Source organism: Gaeumannomyces tritici, assembly GCF_000145635.1.
Source record: "Gaeumannomyces tritici R3-111a-1 unplaced genomic scaffold supercont2.3, whole genome shotgun sequence".
NCBI classification, from domain to species: Eukaryota; Fungi; Ascomycota; class Sordariomycetes; order Magnaporthales; family Magnaporthaceae; genus Gaeumannomyces; species Gaeumannomyces tritici.
In genome coordinates, this window is record NW_008804547.1 from 2373716 (window position 1) to 2395263 (window position 21548).

At 58.3% G+C, this 21548-nt stretch overlaps 7 protein-coding genes across 7 annotated transcripts; all 7 read right to left on the reverse strand.

Annotated features, from left to right (window-relative positions):
- Positions 1-292: 292 nt before the first annotated feature.
- On the reverse strand, positions 293-1951 carry GGTG_05908 (hypothetical protein; the record flags this gene model as incomplete). Its single annotated transcript, XM_009223719.1, has 4 exons — positions 293-329; positions 514-1412; positions 1503-1675; positions 1768-1951. The coding sequence occupies 4 exons, from the start codon at positions 1949-1951 to the stop codon at positions 293-295; spliced, it is 1293 nt and encodes a 430-aa protein (XP_009221983.1).
- Positions 1952-2238: 287 nt separating this feature from the next.
- On the reverse strand, positions 2239-5273 carry GGTG_05909 (hypothetical protein). The gene has a single exon (XM_009223720.1). It carries the CDS (start codon positions 4918-4920, stop codon positions 2698-2700), a length of 2223 nt encoding a protein of 740 aa, XP_009221984.1. The 5' UTR covers positions 4921-5273; the 3' UTR covers positions 2239-2697.
- Positions 5274-6441: 1168 nt separating this feature from the next.
- Positions 6442-8564, reverse strand: GGTG_05910 (hypothetical protein). Its single transcript, XM_009223721.1, has 6 exons — positions 8274-8564; positions 8186-8212; positions 7990-8012; positions 7742-7869; positions 7352-7617; positions 6442-7288 (listed from the first exon to the last, which is right to left on the reverse strand). The coding sequence occupies exons 1-6, from the start codon at positions 8358-8360 to the stop codon at positions 7124-7126; spliced, it is 696 nt and encodes a 231-aa protein (XP_009221985.1). The 5' UTR covers positions 8361-8564; the 3' UTR covers positions 6442-7123.
- Positions 8565-10800: 2236 nt separating this feature from the next.
- GGTG_05911 (hypothetical protein) lies at positions 10801-11975 on the reverse strand (the record flags this gene model as incomplete). The annotated part of the gene is made up of 4 exons (XM_009223722.1): positions 10801-10979; positions 11400-11567; positions 11668-11769; positions 11955-11975. 4 exons carry the CDS (start codon positions 11973-11975, stop codon positions 10881-10883), a joined length of 390 nt encoding a protein of 129 aa, XP_009221986.1. The 3' UTR covers positions 10801-10880.
- Positions 11976-12597: 622 nt separating this feature from the next.
- GGTG_05912 (ubiquitin-conjugating enzyme) lies at positions 12598-14540 on the reverse strand. Its single transcript, XM_009223723.1, has 6 exons — positions 14382-14540; positions 14043-14193; positions 13779-13839; positions 13568-13597; positions 13214-13397; positions 12598-13068 (listed from the first exon to the last, which is right to left on the reverse strand). Exons 2-6 carry the CDS (start codon positions 14084-14086, stop codon positions 12929-12931), a joined length of 459 nt encoding a protein of 152 aa, XP_009221987.1. The 5' UTR covers positions 14087-14193; positions 14382-14540; the 3' UTR covers positions 12598-12928.
- Positions 14541-15289: 749 nt separating this feature from the next.
- Positions 15290-17166, reverse strand: GGTG_05913 (hypothetical protein). The gene is made up of 3 exons (XM_009223724.1): positions 16862-17166; positions 15757-16782; positions 15290-15682 (listed from the first exon to the last, which is right to left on the reverse strand). The coding sequence occupies exons 1-3, from the start codon at positions 17067-17069 to the stop codon at positions 15636-15638; spliced, it is 1281 nt and encodes a 426-aa protein (XP_009221988.1). The 5' UTR covers positions 17070-17166; the 3' UTR covers positions 15290-15635.
- A 3297-nt stretch (positions 17167-20463) lies between these two features.
- Positions 20464-20917, reverse strand: GGTG_05914 (hypothetical protein; the record flags this gene model as incomplete). Its single annotated transcript, XM_009223725.1, has 2 exons — positions 20807-20917; positions 20464-20562 (listed from the first exon to the last, which is right to left on the reverse strand). Exons 1-2 carry the CDS (start codon positions 20855-20857, stop codon positions 20464-20466), a joined length of 150 nt encoding a protein of 49 aa, XP_009221989.1. The 5' UTR covers positions 20858-20917.
- Between the last annotated feature and the right edge of the window lie 631 nt (positions 20918-21548).

Consider the following 21548-nt stretch of genomic DNA (forward strand, 5'->3'; position numbering starts at 1 on the left):
GGCTGGGTGGCGGGCGCGAGAGCACGCGGCTCCGAAAAGACGGCCGCGTCCGTGTTGTTGGCCGTGGTGAAGGGCGCCGTCGACTGCAGGCTGTCGACGCGGCCCAGCAGGCGCTCGAGCGCGCGGAAGGCCGCGCCGGGGCTGTCCTGCGCCAGAAAGTGGCCCGCGCCCGCGACGCCGAACCACGTCAGCCCGCGCTCCTCGTGCGCCGTGCCCACGTAGCCCGCGGGGCTGGCGACCGCCTCCCCTTGCCGCTGCTGCTGCGTCTGCCCGGTAGTAGCAGTAGTGGTGTCTAGGTACGGCACAAACATGGGCCGCCGCGGCGCCGCCTCGAACCCCATGCGGCCCCCCCACGTCAGGTTCTGCACCGCCAGCAGCGCGCCCTGGACGGGCAGGATGAAGTCCTGGGCGCCGTGGCCCACGACCACGTTGCGCGTGCGGTCGATGACCCCCGGGAGCGCCGGCAGCGACCCGGGCCCGGCCTCGACGGACCGGTCCACGTCGTCGACAAACACGGGCCGCTCGCCGCAAAACGCCCACGCGGTCCCGTCGTCGGGCGCGTGGATCGCCCGCTTCACCTCGGGCAGGTCCAGCCACGCCCGCCCGCGCCCGCCGGCAAACTGCCGCGGCGGCGCCGCGTTGGTGTTGGCCGCGAACCCGAGCGGGTCCCACCTGCGCGGGCAGCCCTCGCGTACGCCGTAGACGCTGAAGCACGGGTTCGCCTCGCCCGCGGCCGCAAAGGCCAGCCCCTGCAGGTCGCACGACCCGTCGTTGGCGGCGGCTGCTCCCGGCGGTTGCGAGGGCTGGCGGCCGGCCGCGGGGAAGACGAGGTACTTGTTCACGTAGGCGGTGTAGCCGCACCGGTCCGAGGCGTCGGCCAGGCCGCGGCGGAACGTGTCGTTGAAGGCAAAGACGCGCGCCCACATGTCGACGAACGAGGCCGTCACGGCGTCGCCGGCCGTGCGAAAGGTCGAGAACAAGCCGTCGAAAACCATCATGCCGCGCACGTCAAAGTACCGCTCCCCAGGCGACGACGCACCAACACCCCCACCGCTCGCGTTGTTGTTGTTGTTGTTGGCGTTGAGCCGGTCCCGCTCGTCCAGCATGGCGCCAGCGACGTAGGGGCAGTAGATGCCCGAGTAGGAGCTGCCCGTGACGTAGACCCTATAGCCCTCGAGGCGGAAGGCGTCGACGAAGCCGCGCCAGAAGCCCATGAGCTGCCGCGCCACGTCCCCTTCGTCCCGCGCCGTCACGTTGCCGCGCGAGAAGCCCGCGCCCACGGGCTGGTCGATCCACACCACGTTTGTGAGCCGGTGCCAGCTCCAGCGGTTGCGTACCGGCGCGAACGTGCCTGGCTGCCACAGGAACGGCCCGTTCTCCTGCACGAGCTCGCCCGTCGAGGAGCAGCCCGGCTGTGTTTGGGCGCGCTACTTGTCAGCGTGGCTCCCTTTTTCTTCTTCTTTTATTGGCAGCAAGGCAAAAAAAAAAAAAAAAGCACTCACGCCACCAGTCAGCCATATCAAAATCTCCCTGTCCGCTCTGGGGTTCGTCGACGGGAAGAACCAGAAAAACAGCGAGGCACCCGGGTTGGCGCTCCCGACGGGGAGCTGCCCGGCGTAGGACTCGCCGACGTCAAAGTCGACGTTGGGGATGCCGGTGCCGTTGACGGCGAATTCTAGGTAGGTAGGTAGGTAGAGGTAGGTTAGTAGCCACCAAATCGTCAGCTATAGTCCAAGTCAACCCAACCCAGGGGTCCGCCAGACGTACTTCTCGTGTTGTCAGTCAGGAACCGCGGCTCCGCGCGCTTGGACACGGCCCTTGCCGCTTCGGGGCCGACCTGCGCCGGGGGAGGCGCCACCGTGCGCTCCCGCAGCGACGGCGGGAGTCGGTTCGGGTTCCAGATGGCCAGGCCGACCAGCGGCCACATGAAGACGAGCCACGGGGCCCGCATGCTCACGTCCCGGCACGAGATTTGTATACAAGTGTGCTTGGCCCACTCAAGGTGGACAAAGGAGGTGAAGATACCGAGTAGACGACAAGAACGCGGGCCGGAGTGCCTGCCTACTTCAATAAACCCAACCCGCACGAGTTAACCATTTAGGCCCCTCGTCCCGCGCATCGAGACTTTGCCACCATAGTACGACACTCTCAATTATGCTTTTTTTTTTTGGAGTGGTCGGTCGCCCTGCCTCAGTTCGGCATCGTCTGAACCCGGATGTCCCCTCGCGGATATCCCCTGCCGTGTTTCAGCCGACTGCCGGTCGGTGATACGGTGGCATCTGCGAGCTATCGCTGGCCTTGAGCAAGACGGGGCCCGAGTTGCTGTATCACAGCTACGAAACACATACTCGCAAAACCTCTCCTTCCTAGCTGCTAATACCCAGTTTCGCAACTATGCCCATCCCGTCTTAATCTGCTCAGCATAGCTTTGCTATCCATTTACCCGTAATCAAGCACCTCATATCCATTGCATGTCCAGCCAGCATACTACATCGCGAGTCGATACTAACAGAGCCAACACCCAGAACACATGAAAGAAATTGCAGCCGCGACGCCCAGATTCAGACATTCAACATCCTAGTTGTCCTGATTAAGCCATAGCAATATATAACACCCATTTTCCTACCATTATGTGGCTGCTAGAACAGGCCATGTCTCTCCAACCTCGCCCGCTCCTCGTAGAAACGCCGCGACATGTCAGGAAACCTGGCCCCGCAATGCATCGACCTCTCTCTGCAGCGCGTCCAGGTCCGCCAGTATGTTTTCAGCCCCGCCGGGCGTACCGTCTCCCTCCCCAACGCCCACAGCGCCGCTGCTGCTGTCTGCAGTGCTACCGTCGGTGTGGCTACCACCACGAACCCGCGGACGCGGAGGAGGCGGAGGCGGCCCTGCAGTAGGGGCCGGGCCATTCTCCCTTGATCCCGCCCGGCGGGATGTGGAGTCGACGCTCTTTATGCTGGCAGGTCGACCGCCGCCATTGCGCATTGAACGTTGTCTTGCCGGGGGCGGCGGCGGTGGCAGCAGCACCGCCGGCCTTCTGATAGAGTTGCTAGGACTGGGGGTGTTGCTGTTCTTGAGGGTCGCGCCAGCCGTCGGAGGAGTGATTGGAGCCTTCGGGCTGCGCTCATCCTCATGTCCGCTCCCCAAGCCAATCTCCGGGCCTGCCCCCGGGGATGGTGTTTCTGGAGGACCACCTAGTGAAAGCGACAGCCCAAGCCCATATGAAGACCGGCGTGGCGGAGCCGAAATGTTGCTAGGTCGGCGAGGGGGCGGCGGGGCGGGCGGCGCTGCCCCAGGGGTTCGCATGCTCGACGATCGGGAGCGGACGGATTCGGATGAGACTTTGCGCTCAGATCCCTGGTCCAATCCATCCAACTGATTTTCCCTCATCGGCGAGTATGGTGGGTGTGTAGGCATCGTGGGCGACGACAGAGACGCGCTGGATGTTATCGTAGCCCTGCTGTCACTCCTCCCGTGTGCTTGTCTCCTGGGTGGCGGCGCCGGTTTTCTGGTGGCCGCCGTTGAGAAGCGGCTCACTAGAGACTCTTGGAGTTGGGGCTGTGAGGCCGGCACTGGCGTTGTCGTGGAGTGGGAGGCATTCGGCGGCGTCGGGGGTCGTGGTGCTGGTATATCTTCCTCCGGGGCATCGGGGTCGACGTCGACCTCTGGTATCTTGCCGGCAGCCTCCCGGTCGAAAACACTCTCCCTGGCATCGTCCACCTGCTGTCTCGGCGCGGGCGGGAGCGGCTTGTTCAAGTCTGTTGAAGAGCCTGTGGGTGATGCCAGCCCGACGTCGTCCTGTCTTGGTTGAGCGGCTCCGTTGGGGTTGTCCTTCCCCAACTCCACCTTGATTAATTTCCCATGCCTCGAAACTGGAGGGGGTGGTTTCTTGCGCAAAGTCGTCCGCGGTGGTTGCATTGCGTATGAAGATATCAGGCCGTGTTGCTCCTCTTCGCCTTCGGGCTCCGATATTTCATGCGATGTGCGAGGTGTCTCTGTTGTGGGGTTGCCGCTACTGGAGCGCTCGTCGGAAATGGAGTGCCGCGATACGGACGAGGCATCCGTAATGCTCGCCGCGTCGGCCTGGTGGTGCGCTGCCGGGGGGTGTGCCGAGTTCCCGTACTGTTGGTGTGAGTGATGACCATGAGAATTCGCAGCCGCCTCTGATTGGCCCGTCATCAGCAAGCGTCTAAATGCGTCGACGTCCAGTGGCGCCTTGCCAGCAGGAGACGCCGAAGCAGCCCCGCCGGCTGTTCCGTCTTTGTATGGTTGTCCAAGGGCCCCTAGGGTGCGCTGGAAAGGGTTCGGAGGAGTGCGACCCGATGAGGCCGATGAAGCCTGTTGCTGTTCCACGCCAAGAGGGTCCCAGCCTTCCCGTCCCGCCAGCCCGCCCGCATGACGTCTACCGATCCCTGTCTCCTCATCGCCAGTCTGCTGTATCGGCGGGACGGAGCTACTGCCGCCGACAAAGGGATCACCGTCCGCCTCAACCTCGCTCTCGTCAGATCCGCTGTCGCTCCGTGGGGGGTGGTGCAGGGCGAACCCCGCCGAGTAATCTGGATCCCGGGGAAATCGGGCTTCAAAGTCGTCGTCGTGGGCAGACTCGGGCGACGAGGGCGGGGGCGACTGGACGCGGACCTTCTTGACGGGCTTGGGCTTCTGGAACGTGGTCGACGGAGGGGCTTGGGCGGACTTGGGCAGGGATTGAAGCTGCTGCTTGAACATCTCGCTGCTAGACGCCGGGGTCTGGTCTGAGGAGGCAGGTTCGAGGGGCTGGTCAAAGTAGTGGCCCCCTTCGGAGGCGCTGCCGGCGCCGATGCTTCTCGTGTGGGCGCCAGGGAAGTTGGGCGCGGATATGGCGGGAGGGGTCGCGAAGGAGGGGCCCTTGCGGCGGAACGGGTTGTTGGAGTCGCCGGCCATGGCGGCAGCGGCGGAGGGCAGAGGCGGCTGCGTCGGGTAGGCGCACAGGTTCCAGACAGGGCGTACGGGGCGTACGGGGCGTTGTACGTGGTGCGCGCTCTGGCGCGCTGGAGGCGGTTTGGGGGTGGGGTGGGGAGCTCGCCGTGCTTCCTTCAGGGTAGGACGATCGGCAGAGCAGCAATTGCGGCAGCACCCATTGCCGCCAGCTGAGCGTTGATCCGGGACAGCTTGAGGTTTGAGGTGCCAGTGCGTTGGGCGGCTACCGTTAGGCTCAAGACGGAGGGCTGTTGTCGGACCAGACTTCAGACTCTCGAGTTCACAGAATGGGGGCGGGACGACGCGGGATGCGGGACGCTGGGAAAGTGTGGGTCGGCCGTCGGGTCCAGTTCAGTTCGACAGGGGAATCGGCTTGTGCCTGCCAGGAATGGCCAAGCTGCTGATGAGCTCAACTGCAGCATGCGGGCAACTATCTTCAATCAACCCGGAGCACATCAGCCACCACGAAATAAGGAGCGATAGCACAATTAATTCCCACCAGGTCTGCAGGCTAGATACACAGTGGCGCTATTTGGCGCCTGGTAGAGCGTTTCAATCGGCAGCCCAGTCAACAAGCCCGTTGACCTTTTGCTCTTTTGCTGACTGGCGGGCTGTCGTGCCGTCTCTTTACTTGGGAGCGACAGAATGCACGCCATCTTCGACAAGCTAGCGGGTGGTGTGCACGGCCCACCAAACGCCATCCCTCCAACTTGAAAACAAAACTCTCTCGCACGAGAGGGCTGGCCAAAGTGAGGGCGGACGCACATACAGAACCTTGACCTCTTCTTCTCCCGTCGGGGCCAGGCCGAAGTGAAAAAAGCAGGAGCAAGAGGGGCAAAAGCAGTTAAAACGCAATAAACCTGAGGCAATCCGAGTCTAGACCCACCCATCGTCGCCGGCGAGGTCTGCTGCAGCAACACCAGACTTTGTGCCCATCCATCCCATGAACACAGTCCCCTCCTAACTGCTAGACCTGTGTAACACAGCGCCCGCCGCCAGCATCTTGATAGGGTGCCATATGGGCGGCAAGTTTCCCCAGAAAGTGGAAGCCACGGGACTGGAGTTGGCGCGCGTGCGATGTCGGGTGCCAAACCGGGGAACAAAGAATGCTCCCAACGTTTCACTCGGGCGCCATAACAACCCTGTCCGAACTGCCGGACAAGGAGACCAGGTGAGGGAGCACGTGCGTGTCGCGGGGAGGGGCCCTCCCAGGTTGAGGGGACCTTGCCGTGACATGCAAGTCATTGTTGGTGAGCGGCCTGCTGGGACGGGGGATCCGCAATGGAAGCTGGAGAACAAGCCAACCTAAATTCAAGACGTTCTCGTCACGTGAAGGACCCCCTATCTTTGGGTCGTCAGCTGGGAGTGCCGCCAAACTTGGCCGCGTCAGCGAGTCTCGCACCAAAACTAAACCGCCATGACCGAACACTCATCCGCTCCGTCACTCGCTGACAGGAAGCAGGGCGAGCAGAGCACCCCGAAAAATGAATGAACAGGTTAATTGCTGGAATATCGTTCGGTATAATTACAGACCCTCCCAGCTTTTTCCGAGCCCCGAAACCGCCCGTTGCCTCTCCAAGGCCTACCCGTTGACCCGCACCAAACCGAAACGCTGTTCGGCGCTCCTCTTCCCAAAGCCACGGGCTCTAGCACGAACAACGGCCGGGGGTGCTGACCGTTGTTGTGCCCGTCGTATTGGCCATCTCCCGTCTCGTTCTCCCTGGTAAAAGTGCGTGCTTCTCGAGGAATAATGCAAGATAGAAAGAAGAATATGCGGGTATATAGGGAAAGGAAGCGCACTCCCCAAGGAAAAATGATAGAAAATGCCATGGGCGGGAAAATGAGGAATGCCGTGTGCTCGGCACGCACTCCAACCCAAACGGCGCTGTGACCGACCGCCACGACTCGCCCAGGAGCAAAAAAATGATCCTCCCACCATCATGAAATACCCGAGCCCTCATCAAAATAACTCCCAGCCCTGATTGCCATAACAAAAACTAATAAAATCATAGGCCAGAAAAAAAAATGATCCAAAAATGGTAGCAATAAGAAAAACCGTGTACCCCACGCCGGATGAACGCCAGTGTTAAATCCCGTCAACACAAACACGCAAACGCATGAAGACTGAAAAGTGTAAAGGTCATGAACAGATCCACAGTGGACCTGCTCATGCGGCGGCGGCGGGCTCGGCGGCGGCCTTCTTGGCCGAAGACTTCTTGGTTGTCGCGGCCTTCTTTACGGGCGTCGCCTTCTTTGCTGCGGGCTTGGCTGCCGCGGCGGCCTTGGTGACACGGCCAGTCTTGGTCTTTGTCAGAGCCTTCTCGGCGACGGGCTGTGGATTTGATGTTAACGGCTGCTTGCAGAAGAAGCTGATTATGGGGATCGGGTGACTCACCTTCTTGGGCGCCGCGGCCTTCTTCTCCTTGGGCTCCTTCTTCTCCTTCTTGGGGGCGGCAGCAACAGCAGCCTTCTTCTCTTTCGGCTCCTTCTTCTCCTTGGGAGCGGCGGCCTTCTTTTCCTTCGTCTCCTTCTTCTCCTTGGGGGCAGCCTCCTTCTTAGGGGCGGCGGCCTTCTTGGGAGCAGCAACCTTCTTCGGCTTCTCACCGACCTCCTTCTTGGGGGCAGGGACCTTCTTGGCCAGCTTGGTACCACCAGAAGGTCCTGAAAGCGAGCGAGTCAGCGGCATGGACACACAGGCAAAGGGTGCAGTCACGGCGAGCAGACAGGCAGCGGCTTTCCTGGAATGACCTGCTGTCAGTAGTGCAAGCAAGGCAGCGCGACTTACCCTTGGGCTGCTGGAAAACACCCTTCTCGACACCGTTCCTCAACGCCTTGTTGAACAGAGAATCGAACATGGCGTCGGTGACCTCAAGCTTGTTGTTGGCCTTGACGTACTTCTTCAGAGATTGGCGGCTGTGAAGGGCATGTTAGCCGGGTGTGTTCTGCGAAGCTCTGGATAGCTTCACTCGCCCAGGGTCGAGCGAAGCGTGACCTGCCCAGTGCGGGGTGGTGGATCAAGAAGACGATGCTTACCTAGAACCGTTACGGTCCTTGAGCTGAATTGCAAGAAAATGACTGGTCAGCAAAATGTTTCTCACGCGAGCAAGGCCTCGTGTGCGTCCCGTGGTCGTGACGGTTGCGCCGAGCACTGTCACCGTCCGCGACCGTGAACGCTCGAGGCCTTCGCGCCAGCGCCGTGCGCCGGGTGCAGGGAAACGCGTGTAATTACATTGATAATGGCGTCGGTAATCATAGCCTAGAGTCCTGTTAGTGCTTATCCAATGTCTAAAATTTGTAAATGTCTTGAGGAAACATACCTGGTAGGAGGGGTGAGAGCTGGTCGACTTGGCCTTGGGGGCAGCAGCGCCCTCGGGCTTGGTGGACTCGGTCTTCTTGGGAGGCATTTTTGCTGGGGTGCTGGGGCTGTTTGGAGACAGAAATTTTACAGAAACGATTTCTGAGGAACTGTAGTCGATTGACAAGAGTCTGACAGGCGTTGAATTATTTTTGAAAGAGTTGTTGGCTGTGTGAGGGAATCTAGAAGGGAGAGGGGAGAGGGTCGGGACGTGTGCGGGCGCGGTGGTGTGGGCGCCCGTGCTTATATATGACGGCGGGGGTCGCGGCGTAATCAGTAGAATCACTCCAAGGGGCGGCGCACACCCAAAGCACAGCGCGCCGCTGCAGCACACGACCTGCACGCACCGGACCACCATACCCACCACCCACCTCCCCCGTCCAGGTCCCCTCCCCCCTTCCTTTCCTTCCTCCTCCTCGTGCCAGGCACCATCCCGGCTGCCCACAACATCTATAGCTTCCCGCGCCTTTGGGCCGTTGCCGCCTGAGGAAAATGCCGGCCGGGGCCCAAGCTCCCTGCAGCGCGCGCCCGCTGGCTGATGGACGAGGCAAGGCCCCTTCTTCTTGTCCTTGCATTGAAACGTCCTGGCTTGCTTCTCCCCACCACCCATCACCGCCACCCATCGCCTCGCCGTTAGTCGAGCGAGCGGATGGGAAAAAGCTCCCTTGCTTCTCTGGGTCTCGGGGGGGATCCAAGTCGCACCCTCTCCCCGTCGCTTCCAATCCGGCCACGTCAAGCGACGAGGATGGCTACGAGAGGCCGGGGGAACGCCGTCACGACCATTCACACACGCACATGATTGTCGTGCTCCTGTCTAGGTACACGTCACGCTGCACATGGCCGCCCGCGTCTCTCGGGCTATCGTCAACTCTCGTGGTGCCAGACAGCGCGCGTCTCGTCGGTCGCCATTCATGCCCCCCATGTATTTCGTCTTTTTTTGCGCGTCTGCACTTTACGCGATTCAGTCCCCGTGCGTAGCAGCAGCGTCTGGGGAGCAGGCACGTCGGGCCTCTTTTTTTTTTCTAGCACAAAGACAATCCGAAATGTGAGATATCGCCCGTGCCTTGAATGACCTTGACGCCGACATGGGCGCGCAGGGGCAAATAGATCGTAGGTGCGATAGGCAGAGACGACGGATTGTGGGCGAGCGCGCGCATTCTAACCCGTGTTCGCGCTTCTTTTTCCCCCTCGCGCTCCTCTCTTGGGCTCAATCTCTGTCGACCTCACTTGGGTCCCTCGATCGATTCTGCTCTGGGCAAGGGACCTTGACTGTGGTTCAAGGTTCCCCCCACCCCATACCCACCGGGCCACTCAAACGCACCCACGCCTCGTGCGGATAACAGCCGCTAAGCCTGTTGTGGTACATGGTGAGTGACGAAATCAGCCAAGGTGTTGAATGGGAAAATGATGCGGTACCGTCGCAGGCGCAAAATAGGAATAAAACAAAAAAGCGTTTGGGCCCCAGCCCCAAGGGTCGCGTTTATTTTGTGATTGGCCGGGCCCCAACAACATGCTATCCACTTTGTACCTCTGGCCGCTCACAACTCTGATCAAGATCGCTTGGCCCAGCAGCTCTACCATTTTTCCTGATCTTGAGCATGCCCCCCCGAATCTACCCTTCCTCCCCGTCCCCGACTACTCTGCTTTCTTCGATGCCACACCTCCATTGTGTAGTGTAGAAGTGAGGTTAATTGACTCACCGCTAGATGGTTTGCATCTTGGTCCCATGACCCGTCAACCCACCCTCGGAGCCCCTTTTTTTTCTTGGACAAGTATTCTGCTCATGTGTATTATCACGTTGTGTTTAAGCTGGTGATGCGTGTCGCGGGTGCATCCGGATGCGATGCGACAAATGGGTACCTCGGTGCGCACACAGGATTTTCCCTCTTAAAACCCATGTAGTTGCCTTTGTAATTGGCATGGTCGGCTAGCTGTAATTGAGCTCTTTCTTCCCATGTGTTTTTTTCGCCGTTTGGTCTCGGATTGCCCGCCCCAGCGCACTTCCCAGCCCAGGTACCAAAACGGACGCGGGCCCGTCGCTTGAATGAAGCTATCCGCACTAGGCTGCCTGCTACTCCCGCCTTCACGCCCACAACCCACGCTCGCCAGTTTATACGTAGAACGCATTGCGGTCTTGTTATTGTAGATTCGGGTCTTGAAGTCCTGGTTATTTTTTTTCTTCCAAAACTCTGTTCGTTGCGCCGCCAGCGCGAGCAGATCAGCGGCTCTCGACCTGGCGTCTCCGCTGACCAAGTTATCTGCCTCTGCCCCACGCCATTTTCCTTGCCCATCGCCCACCGGAAACCGCATTGCACCACATAGCATAGGACATGTACACATGGATGTTTACGGCGGCTACTCCCACATTGCCACAGGGTTGTCTTGGATGTGGGTGCACATGCATGGAAGGCGCGCGTAGTCGTCCAGGCAGATGCCAACCGCGGGTTGCTTCGGCCACCTCCTTTTTTTCCCTCCAGCTCAAGGGGCCCTCTAGACCACCTCACTTTCCTCCTTGGCCGCCGAGTGTGTAAGGAACTTAGATATCTGCTTTTGGCAGATTGGTTTTCCGCTACTCGATTCGAGGGAGTGCCACGGGTCTTTGGTCCTGGGAAGTCTGGACGAGGCCCACGTATGCACCATCACACAAGTTGCAAAAGCTCAATGCCGACTATACTATATTGTTCATTGTTAGCCAATGCCACTACCCACCACCATCCAGCCAAGGAAAATGCCGTCGCGGCCAGTCAGTAGGGGTGGCCCCCAAACATGACAACGGACACTTTGGTTTTGTCGCCATCCGCTGCACGGCGCGACCACAACATCCCGCCGCCCCAGTGGGGGAGGGGCTCGCATACATTCGTGTGCGGCCCTTGCTGGAGACAGCGCGACCGCACGCCTAGTCAATGGCTCGCCACGGGAGCAGCCATGTTTCGCTCTCTGCGCTCTTTTCCCCCTTGCGGCTAGGGTGGCATTGCTGGCCCGGCCAGTCGCGCGTCTTGCCCTGCGCCAGATCGGGCACCAACCGTGATCTGCCAAGCAATGAGCGGCTCAGCGCACGCCCCCCCTTGGGTCCCACGCACCCACGCACCCACGCATCTTGTCCTGATAGGCTCGACTTCTGCGATCCTGTTGTCGACAACATGCCGTTGCTCCGAAATCGCGGTTGCGTGTACTTTTTTCCAATTGCCCGAATCCACACCCCCTCGGTCGAGATCCCAGCACCCAGTCCTCTGTGCAGCTCGCGTTTGTCGCCTACCTATCCGTATATGGTGCCATCTTGTTCAACTACAGCGGTTGATTGGTAGAGCAGCCTGAAAAACATCCGCCCGCGGTAAATTCCGGCTAGACAATAGTACTTTACAACTTCCTATCACACGGCATCTAACTTCACTGATGGGCACACAATGAAATATCTTACTTTGTGGGAGAAAATCCAATGGTGTATATATTCCACTCACCTAGGACAAATGTCCGCCAAGTTGAGGCGGAATCGCAAAGGCCTGTGATTTCTAACACTCGTCAATAAAACTTGATTCCGTGAATAGTTTCCATCCATGCCTGAGGGAATATATCAAAGAATATTACCGAGGGCGCATTTATCGGTATCTTCCCTAGCACTAATCACGTTGGGCTACTAACATACAAATATTTGTATATTATACATGCTGCAATACTCGGTGTTAAATACTCTTCGAATTGGCTAAGGGGTTGAATTGCGTGCCTGTTATAAAAGTTTTCTCATCCATAAGCCCCACGGAATCCGTTTCCCGAAAAAGATCCACTACTTCCGTAATTATTTGTAAAGCCGTATGAAGGAATTAATGATAACCGGGAGTGCTGTCGCCCGAAACTCAACCTGCTATAATCGCAAGCACTAGGTGAACTAATTATCGGATACTGGTAGTTGAAGGGGGAGTGGATATCTTCTAGATCAACACGCAGTGTACTCCCCATGATAAAATGAAACAAGGACTCTTTTATTGTCATGCTACCATCATAGGTCACAACGATCTCAGCCTGCTTATTTTGTGAGTGAAGGAGAATACAAGGTTATTCGAAAGCGCCGCTCGTGCGACGGCATCATGCGAGCATCATTGGACTCATGACTCCAATAACTAATTTGTTTCGGTGTTGCCACCATCGCGGGTTCAGGAGGTCCCATTTCTGATTCATCACTATCACTATTTCCATGTGCCAACCCGAATAAATGTAGCGTGGGATACGGCTTGCAGGTCAACATACTCGGGACAGTACCAGATGAGGTGACCCCAAGTCACGATGCTTGTGGAGGATACATGTCGCAAGCGGAAATTGATTGTATGAAAGGATTCGTTACGGACAAGTTCAGAGTTATGGGAGAATGGAATCAATATCACGCGACACAACGAAAAGGCCGTCTGTCTACCGAGAAGCAATCCCAGTCGGGCTTATGTAGAGGTTTCATGCATTCTTTCCTTCGTGACACCCTCCTCCCAAAGCGCGCGCGCACATCGCGGGCTTCCTGACGGTATGCTTGCCAGATAGTATGCAGGAGGTTGCGCGCCAGTGCGGCTCCAGCACCCCTCAGAAAGGTCGCACCAGTACTAGTTCAGCCGTACACCCAATTGACAGCCACGATTAAACAGCGTACTTCCGGGTCCACTCGCGGGCCGTGTTCTCGTACTGGGCCCTCGCTGTCTTGTACACATGAGCGATCTCCGGGACCAGGGGGTCATCAGGGTTGGGGTCGGTAAGCATCGAACAGATCGACAGGAGGACTGCACGTAGTGATTGATGATAGTCAGTAGTCTGCTGCAAAACATCGAGATATCATGTCGTCATAGACAGGGAGCGAGGTGGCGTGTCCGGCGAATCCAGGTAGCACAACTCCGGCGTCGGGCTGAGGACCAAAGTAGCACGTACCTTTGGAGATGGTCAAGGCAGGGCTCCATTGATCTCGCAGAATGTCGAGGCAGATGCTGCCATTGCTGTTGATGTTGGGGTGGTAGATGCGGGTGGTGAAGCTGACCTTCGGTGGCTTGAAGGGGTAGTCGGTAGGGAAGCGGATCTCCAGGAAGAAAACACCGCCAGCAAAAGGTGAGTCGTTCTGACGAGTCGCAAAACAGCAAAAGTTAGATTCGCGACGAGTCCAAAACGTATATTCCAACAGGCGTTGGCACGCATCGAGCCCCGAGTCAGGGTGGGGGTTCGGGTGCATCACTGTCCGCCAAGACCATGTGCTAGCTGGTGGGGTCAGGAAAAAAGCAGTAAACGTACCGGTCCCATGATCGTCGCCTGCCAGTGGAACTAGATGGCGGGGAAGAGAAAAAAAAGGTCAGTCAAGTGCCCTAACCCAAAGGCCGATGGCATCGCGATGCGACGACCAAGCGTGGCCTCGTGCGCCGTGTGCTGCACGCCTCAGCCGAGTCACAATGTCTGTGACTGGAGTTTGTCATAGAGAGGGGTTGGAAGTTGTGGTCGCGCATACCAGGTCCGGGTTGCCGGATGCTGTGTCGACAGGACCGGCAGAGCATGATGAGGGGGGATCACTGTAGTCGGTGGAACATGCGACTGTTAGTCTTTGAATCTCTCATTTCGGGAATGGAATGAGGCCATCCTGAGTTGGGCCTCGTGGGGCAGGCAGGTGGCGGTGATGGGAATGTCGAGCGGCCAAAGAGCCTGCCCCGCCGCAAGCCTAGATAATCATCTACGGGCGATGGGCGATCGAATGCCGGGGATGTCTACAACGTACCGGCCGAGGTCTTGGAGTTCCTTGTTGATGCGCTTAAGAGCCATTGTGATATGTGTGGTGGAATCTGCTGGGGAGATTCAGGCGGTGGGCGATGGCTGAAGGGTCTTTCCCTTCAGATATCGACGGTGAGGGAAAAGGAAAAGAAATCGGGCTGGAAAGTTGAAGTAGACAAAGTCGGGTCAGCAGGAGGCCAGATAGGTAAGCAAACAATCGGTTGGTCGGTAGGAGGGAACAAGCACAGGGCCTAGACAGGCACAGGCACGAGGATGGCGGATTGACCCAAGCCCGGAGCGGTCTCGGACCGTAGGCAGACAGCGAGACAGGAGGCGGAAAACCTACTATATCGCGCGCAGAACAGAGAAAGAATAAATCGACGATCGTAACGTGTGCGGTCGAGAGGCGGTGACTATGGTGTTTGTCGGGTTGCAGATGCGAGGGTTGAGTGTCGAGTGGTGGAGGATGGTTTGGGGTCGGCACCAGAGGCTTGAAGGTTTTGAGAGAGCGGACAGCGAGGGAGGTGGGGCGGGGGTCCGCCTGGCACGGTGGCACCATGTATGGTCTGTGCACCGCCGCCAGTGGCCAGGTTTTGGGCGGCGGCGCCAGCGTGGGCGCCTCATTCACGTAGCAGGCTGTTCGCAAAGAGGCCGGATGCAGCTGCATTCGCGCCTAACTTCTTTGCACCTTGGGAACCTGCAACCAGCGGCCAACCAGACAGTACAGCACCGCCACCTCCTCGGCTGACATCCATTCACCTGCCCATGGGGTCTCAGGGAAGAAGCTCCATTATTGGGTCTCCGCGACCGCCGCGCGCATAGCCACTGCAGGCGAGGGGGCGGGTGAAGCTTCCAGTGGCCGGGATGGACGGCCACAGCAATTTCTCAACGGCTCCAGAACGACAGTCATCACCTTTTGGCCTGACACAGCCTTCGCCACCACGACATAGATCTTTTGTTATGATTGCTGCTGCTGACAATGCTCGTGAAATCCCGACACATGGGCGATTTTCTGATGACGAATCAGTTACCCCAAGAGTCTCCTTGCTGGACATTCAAAGTTAGCCTACGAGAACCGACAGCTATAGTGCGGCGGCAAAGCCGGTGGGTGCATTTGGCCCGCTTGCCCGCTTGCCCCGAGCCTCGGCGGTCGGTTGGTGGCTGTGGAAGCGCTGCTGCATGTTCATCATGAGGTAGGGATGACTCGCTCGGTTGGCTGCACTGGAAATCGACAAACAATACTTAGGCAGAGTTGGGGGGGCTGCGATGTCCTGACACTTGAGCAGCCACACTGCCCAGCCGCCCAAGGCTGCAACCGCTGATATTGATGTCGGCCCAATATCACTCGCATGAGAAGCAAGGTTCTGGTCCGCGGCCCGGATTGTCTAGGGGCTAGAATATTTTGATGCAAGTAATGCAGCAGCCTCTTGCAGTCGCCCAGTGTGTCAGCCTGCCATGTCTACAGCGGACCCATGCCACTGTGGCGGCGGTTGGGAGCAGAGATGGCTCGTGTGCCCGACGTTTGTTTGTTCGGCTGACACTTCAACGGGGCACAGGCCTTTATTATTAGACCTTACAACAAAGTCTACGGGGATCTAGGTCACACAAAAGCCTGGATGCCGGTAATAGCTCGGCCAAGTATCAGACCTACAGAGGGAGTGTCGCGCAGGTTAATATGAGTGTGCTCCGCCGAGCTGGGGTGGACGGGAGGTGCTGCTTACTGTGAATATCGCTCTGGCCCTCGTACGTTTGCGTCACGTAGAGGTTAGCGACATGCCTGCCGATGTGGTACTCGTCGCTGACGGCGTTGCCGCCAAACACCTCCTGCAGGGCTCGCGCGTTGCGCAGCGCCCGGTCGCAGTTCTCGCGCTTGACCATGCTGATCATGTCCGGGCTCGCGGCGCCTGCCTCCTTGAGTCGCGCGACCTGCACCGCCGCCAGCGTGCCGTACGCCGCGTCCGTCGCCGCGTCGGCGAGCTTCTTCTGCACCAGCTGGAACGACCCGAGCGGTCGCGCGAACTGCTGCCTCTCGAGCGCGTACGCCCGCGCCCGCGCTAGGCTGTCCTCCAGCGCGCCCATGACACCCAGCGCGATGCCGAGGCGCGCCGAGTTGAGACACGTGAAGGGGCCCTTGAGCCCCGCCACCAGCGGCAGCATGTTGGCTTCGGGCACGGGGCAATTGTCGAGGTGTATCATACCCGTGATGCTCGCCCGCAGCCCCGTCTTGTTCTTGATCACCGGCGTTTCCAGAGTCCCAGGCGGACACTGGTCGCGCTCGACTAGGAATCCCCTGATCTTGTTGTCCTCGCCTGCCGTCTTAGCCCATACCAACAGAACATCGGCAATGGGGCTGTTTGTGATCCATGTTTTGGAGCCGCTGAGGCTGTAGTAGCCCTTCTTCGTCGGGTGAGGCCGCGCCACCGTCTCCATCGACGCCGGGTCGCTTCCGTGATTCGGCTCGGTGAGGCCAAAAGCTCCCAACACCTGACCCTTGGCCATCCCGAGTAGGAAGCGCTCCTTTTGTTCGGGGCTACCCCAGTCATTGATACCGCCCATGACCAAACTCGACTGGACGCTCATTCCGCTGCGATATCCGCTGTCCACCCGCTCGACCGCTCGTGTAATGAGTCCGCTCGCCACTGTCGAGACACCTGCGCAGCCATATCCCGTTATGGTTGCACCGAGGAGGCCGAGCTCGCCCATCTCGGCCAGGATGGACTTGTCGTAGTGCTCATCGCGGTATGCCTCTGTTGATGGTGCCCACAAGGCATCAGCGGTGGGTTTCTTGGTAGGAATTTCCTAGACGACGCGGGTCGGGCTACATACGCAAAACCCTCGGCGCAAGGCGCTCCTGGCAGTACCGCTCTGCTGTCTCGGATATGGCGATTTCCTCGTCGGTAAACAGTGATTTGGAGGCCAGGGGGTCTTGCCAGTCGAACTGGACCGTCTTCGCAGACGAGTAGCACCGCGAGCTCCGACGGAGACAAGCTCCAGTCGAAAACCCGGCCAATTTTCTACTCAGGAGACGTGACATCTTTGGGACAGCGGGCAACTTCTGGTTTGCGCTCCTGGAGGACGGCCGAGTAAAAGAAATCGGCCTCCGAAATCGCCGACACCGCCTGGACCTGAGCCGAATGGGACCCACAATTGAGGGGAGACAGACCGCTGCCGAGGCAAACCGAAGCAAAGGGGAATCCCGTCACGTGAGGCCCCGACAGGAACTCTGCTGTGCTGTTGGTCAATAGGAGACTGGTGTCCATATGCGACAGATAGGGTGTGAGATTTGCATAGGCATGAGGTGCGGTGGTTCGTCTCAAATGGGCCGTCGACTCCAATTTCCAGTTAGTTCTTGACTAACTGAGCATCACGGTAGCATCAAGTCGTGCCTAAATTTGAATAGTCGGCCAAGGGCAGAAACAACATCCTCTCGGACTTAAATATGTAACTGGTAGATTTTCACCCATACCAGTAGTATTGGCGTGAACTTTGGGAAGCTGGCGACAGATTACAGTGATCAAACGTCGGTGGCTTGGTCGGATCCCACCGCAGCGGACGGTGTGCGTCGCATCCCGCTGTTCCTGCATATCTGGCTGGTACTGGGGTTTTATATTTGGGCGGTTCTGAAAAGCGCTCCATGCCGGGAGGTTATTCCAAAGCAAAGGTCATTGACTGGAAGATGTATTTGATAACAATCCCATGGCAGAAGGCCGCTTTCCTGCATTACGCTCTCCCGCAACTTTGCTCGAATCAAGACGAGAACTCAATGTCCATGCCATGTTCCGCACTACGGTATCTTCTGCACCAGGAGGCGGACCGAGATATCTTCGGAATCCCATAGCTCCCAGAAATGGCAGGGGAATCAGGACGACATCCTGAGCATGGGTAAGGAACTTAATCGTACTCGCATTTAAATACATTACATGATAAGCGGCAAATGCGCCTATCTGCTAGATGCATAGCCGATCTGCAGCAGCGTCGCACTCTGTTCGCGCGCCATCATTATCTTGAGTTTATCGGCAGCAGATCCGAGGGCATGTATACTCGCTCCAGATTCCAGTCGCTTGCAGACTTGAAATCTATACAGCACACACATAAGCGGCTATTCGACAACACAAGACCCCATACCTAGAAAGGCAAGACTTAAGAGTCGAATCGTGAAAGTCACAAGATATCGGATGGAGATCAGTGACATGGCACTGACCAGGCCCCGGCGCCACTAGGGGGTGTTCCCTCTATAAACAAACGTGCGTGGCATCCTGAGTCGCCAAGGCGAGATATAACGGGACGAAAGGAGGGCCGGTCCGGAGACAGGCCGGTTTCTTCCAGAACAAACAGCGGTCGTTGCAGCACGCAGAGGAAATGCCTGAATTCAGCTGGCGTGTGCATGTTTCACACCCGAACAACTCGTAGATGGGGCCCCGCGCATACCCAAGCCCTGGGTGAGGCCTGGCAACTCCGGTTTGTGCTCCACAAAATAAACGGGTGGGCTATGAAGTATCGCCACCGGCTGTTTTTTTTTTTTTTTGCTCCAAAGGCTGTCGGCGGTCAGCTATCGGAACGGGGCCATCAGAGCACGGGCAGCGGGTGCATAATGCAGCCATCGGGGGGCCCCTGTTGAATCGGGCGCCCGCGGGCGCCAGATGGGTCGGTTGGCGGCTGGTCGGACAGTGTTGTTTTGGGGAGAAGGTTGGCAGGGCTTTCTTGAACACTTAGACTGCGGGCACAGGTGGGAATAGAGATTGAGTCTTGCCTCTTGCCTTGGGTTGTGGAGGAGCAGCAGACGCCGTGAGTGGCCGACGGATGAATAAGAAAATAATAAGAAAATAAAGGAGGGTGCGGGAGTACAGTTCAATGCCGTGACAGGGTCGGGCCTTGCGGGTGTGCGGAGGAAGGGAGCACTGGGTGGTTTGCCCTCTGCTGGAGAGGGGCTTCTTGCGAAACGCTTGCTTTGTAATTTCATGCCGGAGCGGGCTTCGAGTTGGCTAGCGGCAAGCATGCTGGATTACGGAGGTGTGAGGGTTAAATAATCTACAGTGGGGAGGTCACTCGTGAAGCGAGGGCAGGGGCCGGGGGTATGCACTAGCCAATCGATCAAAACGCGTGTGGGCGGATTCGAATTGGTGCTGCGATTGATGTTGAAAAAGAATCCTATCTCCGTACGCTTTTGTGATGGATTTGTGTCAGGTGTGCTGCCCGGCGGCTATTGAGCAGATGTAGCGGCGAATGATATCACTGACGGGTCAACCGAAGGAAGACATAAGGAGGGTGCGGCTGGTCGGTAGGTTGAATCCGGCACACAGGCCAAGCGCGCGCCCCTTGCACTCACCAGCACACCCTTATTGGCGCGGTGACGTTCTCCAACGGTCCAGTGCAACGCTCTACCAGCCTTGTGCCGGCTTCCTCGTGGGTTGCAAGACAAGCCGCGCCGACGGCCTAGATTTGGAAGTTTGGCTGCTTGGCGAACGCGCCGCGGCGATCACTCCGGACCACGGCCAAGGATGATGGGGATGGTGTGCCAAACCCAGCTCGTCGCAGCAGAATGGGCGGATGGCCACACCTTGCAAGCCAGCATTGTCCGGCTGGTGCGTGGGTGAGAAAGGGGCAACTGGAGTCGAGTGTCTTGCATGGTGGGCGGTGTGAGTGTGGGGGGCGTCAAATCCGCAATAGGTTGGGCCATCTTTTGATCCTCCTGAAGCGTGCCATGAACCAATCGCGCCTTGTGCCGTAAGGCTGGAAAATATGGGGTGGGGATGCAATGGTGGCAAAGGACGAGAACGTCTGTTCAGATGAAAAGCAGCGCGTGTGTAAAAGCGCCGTCATCATACGGTGGGCGAGGGTGACACGGTCGTTGACCTATCGCCAGGTGGGAGTGCTAGTAATGGGCCAAGCGAAGGAATGATAGGAGCCCCAGGGCTCGAAAGCGCGCTGCCCACCCTTCCGCGAAAGCAACGACTGGACAGGATCTCCCGATCAGTTACAGATGGTTTCGATCAAGGGGTTCTGACACAAAGCTCCGTTGCCGCCAGCCAATCGAATTGCCATGGCTCTCACAAAGAGTGGAGCCTTGGTTTGACATTTGCCCCCGTCAGGGGTAAGGTCAGTCCTGGGCCGCCATCCCAGCCGCGGGCTCGGGGCGCTGGCTTGCTCCGCTCTCGCTCGCTCGCAGTGGTGGGCCAATGGACAGCGCCACCCCCGCCATGCCCGGCGGCGACGGGCGATGGGAAACTTCACCTGAAAGGGGACATTGTGCTGGGAACATGATGCCGCCGTTTGGCACTCAAGGTCGGGATCGAAAAATCGCACCATTCCCCACATCTGCCCCCGGTCAACGGGTCGATCATTATGGACGTCCTCAGCTCCGCTGTGTCCGCACCTAGGGCGGGCTCTATGTTGGACAACAGCCAGACCCCAATTATTGTGGCTGTTGCCTAGCCGGCCTGTTGCTGCTTGTCACCAGCAATCTGCGGATCCTGCGCTCGGCAGAACATTGTCCGGGCAGGGCCCTCGATGTTGTTGAGAAGCACATGCTGGGGAGCGGGAGACGGTCAGCACAGAAGGCCTGGCTGTCCAGATTTTGCTTGATATACGCGGACTAAACCGAGGAGAGGATGGCGCTGGCAGAAACAAAAGAATGGCCTTCCCTATTCCCGGCCTAAGCCGACAACCAACGTGGCACGACGGAAAGGCGTAGGTTTGCCACCGATGACCAATGACCAATATCCAAAATCCAAATGCCGCTCGCTGCGACGGCCCACACCACCTGCAACCTACCCGCTCGAGAGACCCTCTTTTGTTTCGAGCCTCATCAATTTTTCCTTCCATTTGGCCTGTCTATCGATCCACGGTCGGGCCACACCCTACCCCTTTTTGTGTCGGCATCCAAGACCCCAAGCGTGATGCAGACTGGCGCGGCGTGACAATGGTACCTGGGAATCGCTTTCGCACCTTTTGATCGTCCCATTTTTGGCTCCCTGTCTGACTGTCGCTCCCCAGCCCGCTGCGCACGTACCTAATGTTCTGTTCTGAGCTCTAACACTGCCAGGTGCCCTTGACCTTGCCTTGTCGTTTGGTCCCGCTCCAATGATTTGATGTTGTCGGATCTGGTATGGACGTGGGCGCAAGTCGCTGCTGTCAGCTATTGGAAATTCCATGAGCTGGGCGTCTCCCATGTCTCAGTTCTATTTCCAGATACCTGCCTTGGTCGGCTACCAAAAACTGCCCAGTCAGCTCGCAAAATGCGTGAGGTAATCAACTGGCAGTGTCCCCGGCACATCGCTCTGGCCCCGCGAGCCCTCCTTGTGTCGAGCATCCAACTAGTAATGGAAGCGCTACGCTGCCGCCGGTCGAAGCAACAGTGCTTTAGCGCAGGTAGTGGCTGCGGGTCCAAGGGTATGGGCTCTAGATAAAATAAAATAAAAAATACATTCTACGTCGTGTTTTCGACCCTAACGTGTCTTGGCACCCGGACTGATCGCCGCCCCTGGTCGTTCCACCCCCCCCCCCCCCCCCACAT

Excerpts from the sequence above, each read along its gene's own strand:
- GGTG_05909 (XM_009223720.1), bottom strand. The coding sequence starts at position 4,920 with ATGGCCGGCGACTCCAACAACCCGTTCCGCCGCAAGGGCCCCTCCTTC.
- GGTG_05910 (XM_009223721.1), bottom strand. The coding sequence starts at position 8,360 with ATGCCTCCCAAGAAGACCGAGTCCACCAAGCCCGAGGGCGCTGCTGCC. Across the intron at positions 8,213-8,273 it reads GCTCTCACCCCTCCTACCAG|GCTATGATTACCGACGCCAT; the intron begins GTATGTTTCCTC and ends ACAGGACTCTAG. Across the intron at positions 7,870-7,989 it reads AAGGACCGTAACGGTTCTAG|CCGCCAATCTCTGAAGAAGT; the intron begins GTAAGCATCGTC and ends TGCCCTTCACAG.
- GGTG_05912 (XM_009223723.1), bottom strand. The coding sequence starts at position 14,086 with ATGGCTCTTAAGCGCATCAACAAGGAACTCCAAGACCTCGGCCG. Across the intron at positions 13,598-13,778 it reads CATCCGGCAACCCGGACCTG|TTCCACTGGCAGGCGACGAT; the intron begins GTATGCGCGACC and ends CCCGCCATCTAG. Across the intron at positions 13,398-13,567 it reads AGGCGACGATCATGGGACCG|AACGACTCACCTTTTGCTGG; the intron begins GTACGTTTACTG and ends GCGACTCGTCAG.
- GGTG_05913 (XM_009223724.1), bottom strand. The coding sequence starts at position 17,069 with ATGTCACGTCTCCTGAGTAGAAAATTGGCCGGGTTTTCGACTGGAGCT. Across the intron at positions 16,783-16,861 it reads CCTTGCGCCGAGGGTTTTGC|AGGCATACCGCGATGAGCAC; the intron begins GTATGTAGCCCG and ends CACCATCAACAG. Across the intron at positions 15,683-15,756 it reads GGGCCAGAGCGATATTCACA|GTCTGATACTTGGCCGAGCT; the intron begins GTAAGCAGCACC and ends CTCCCTCTGTAG.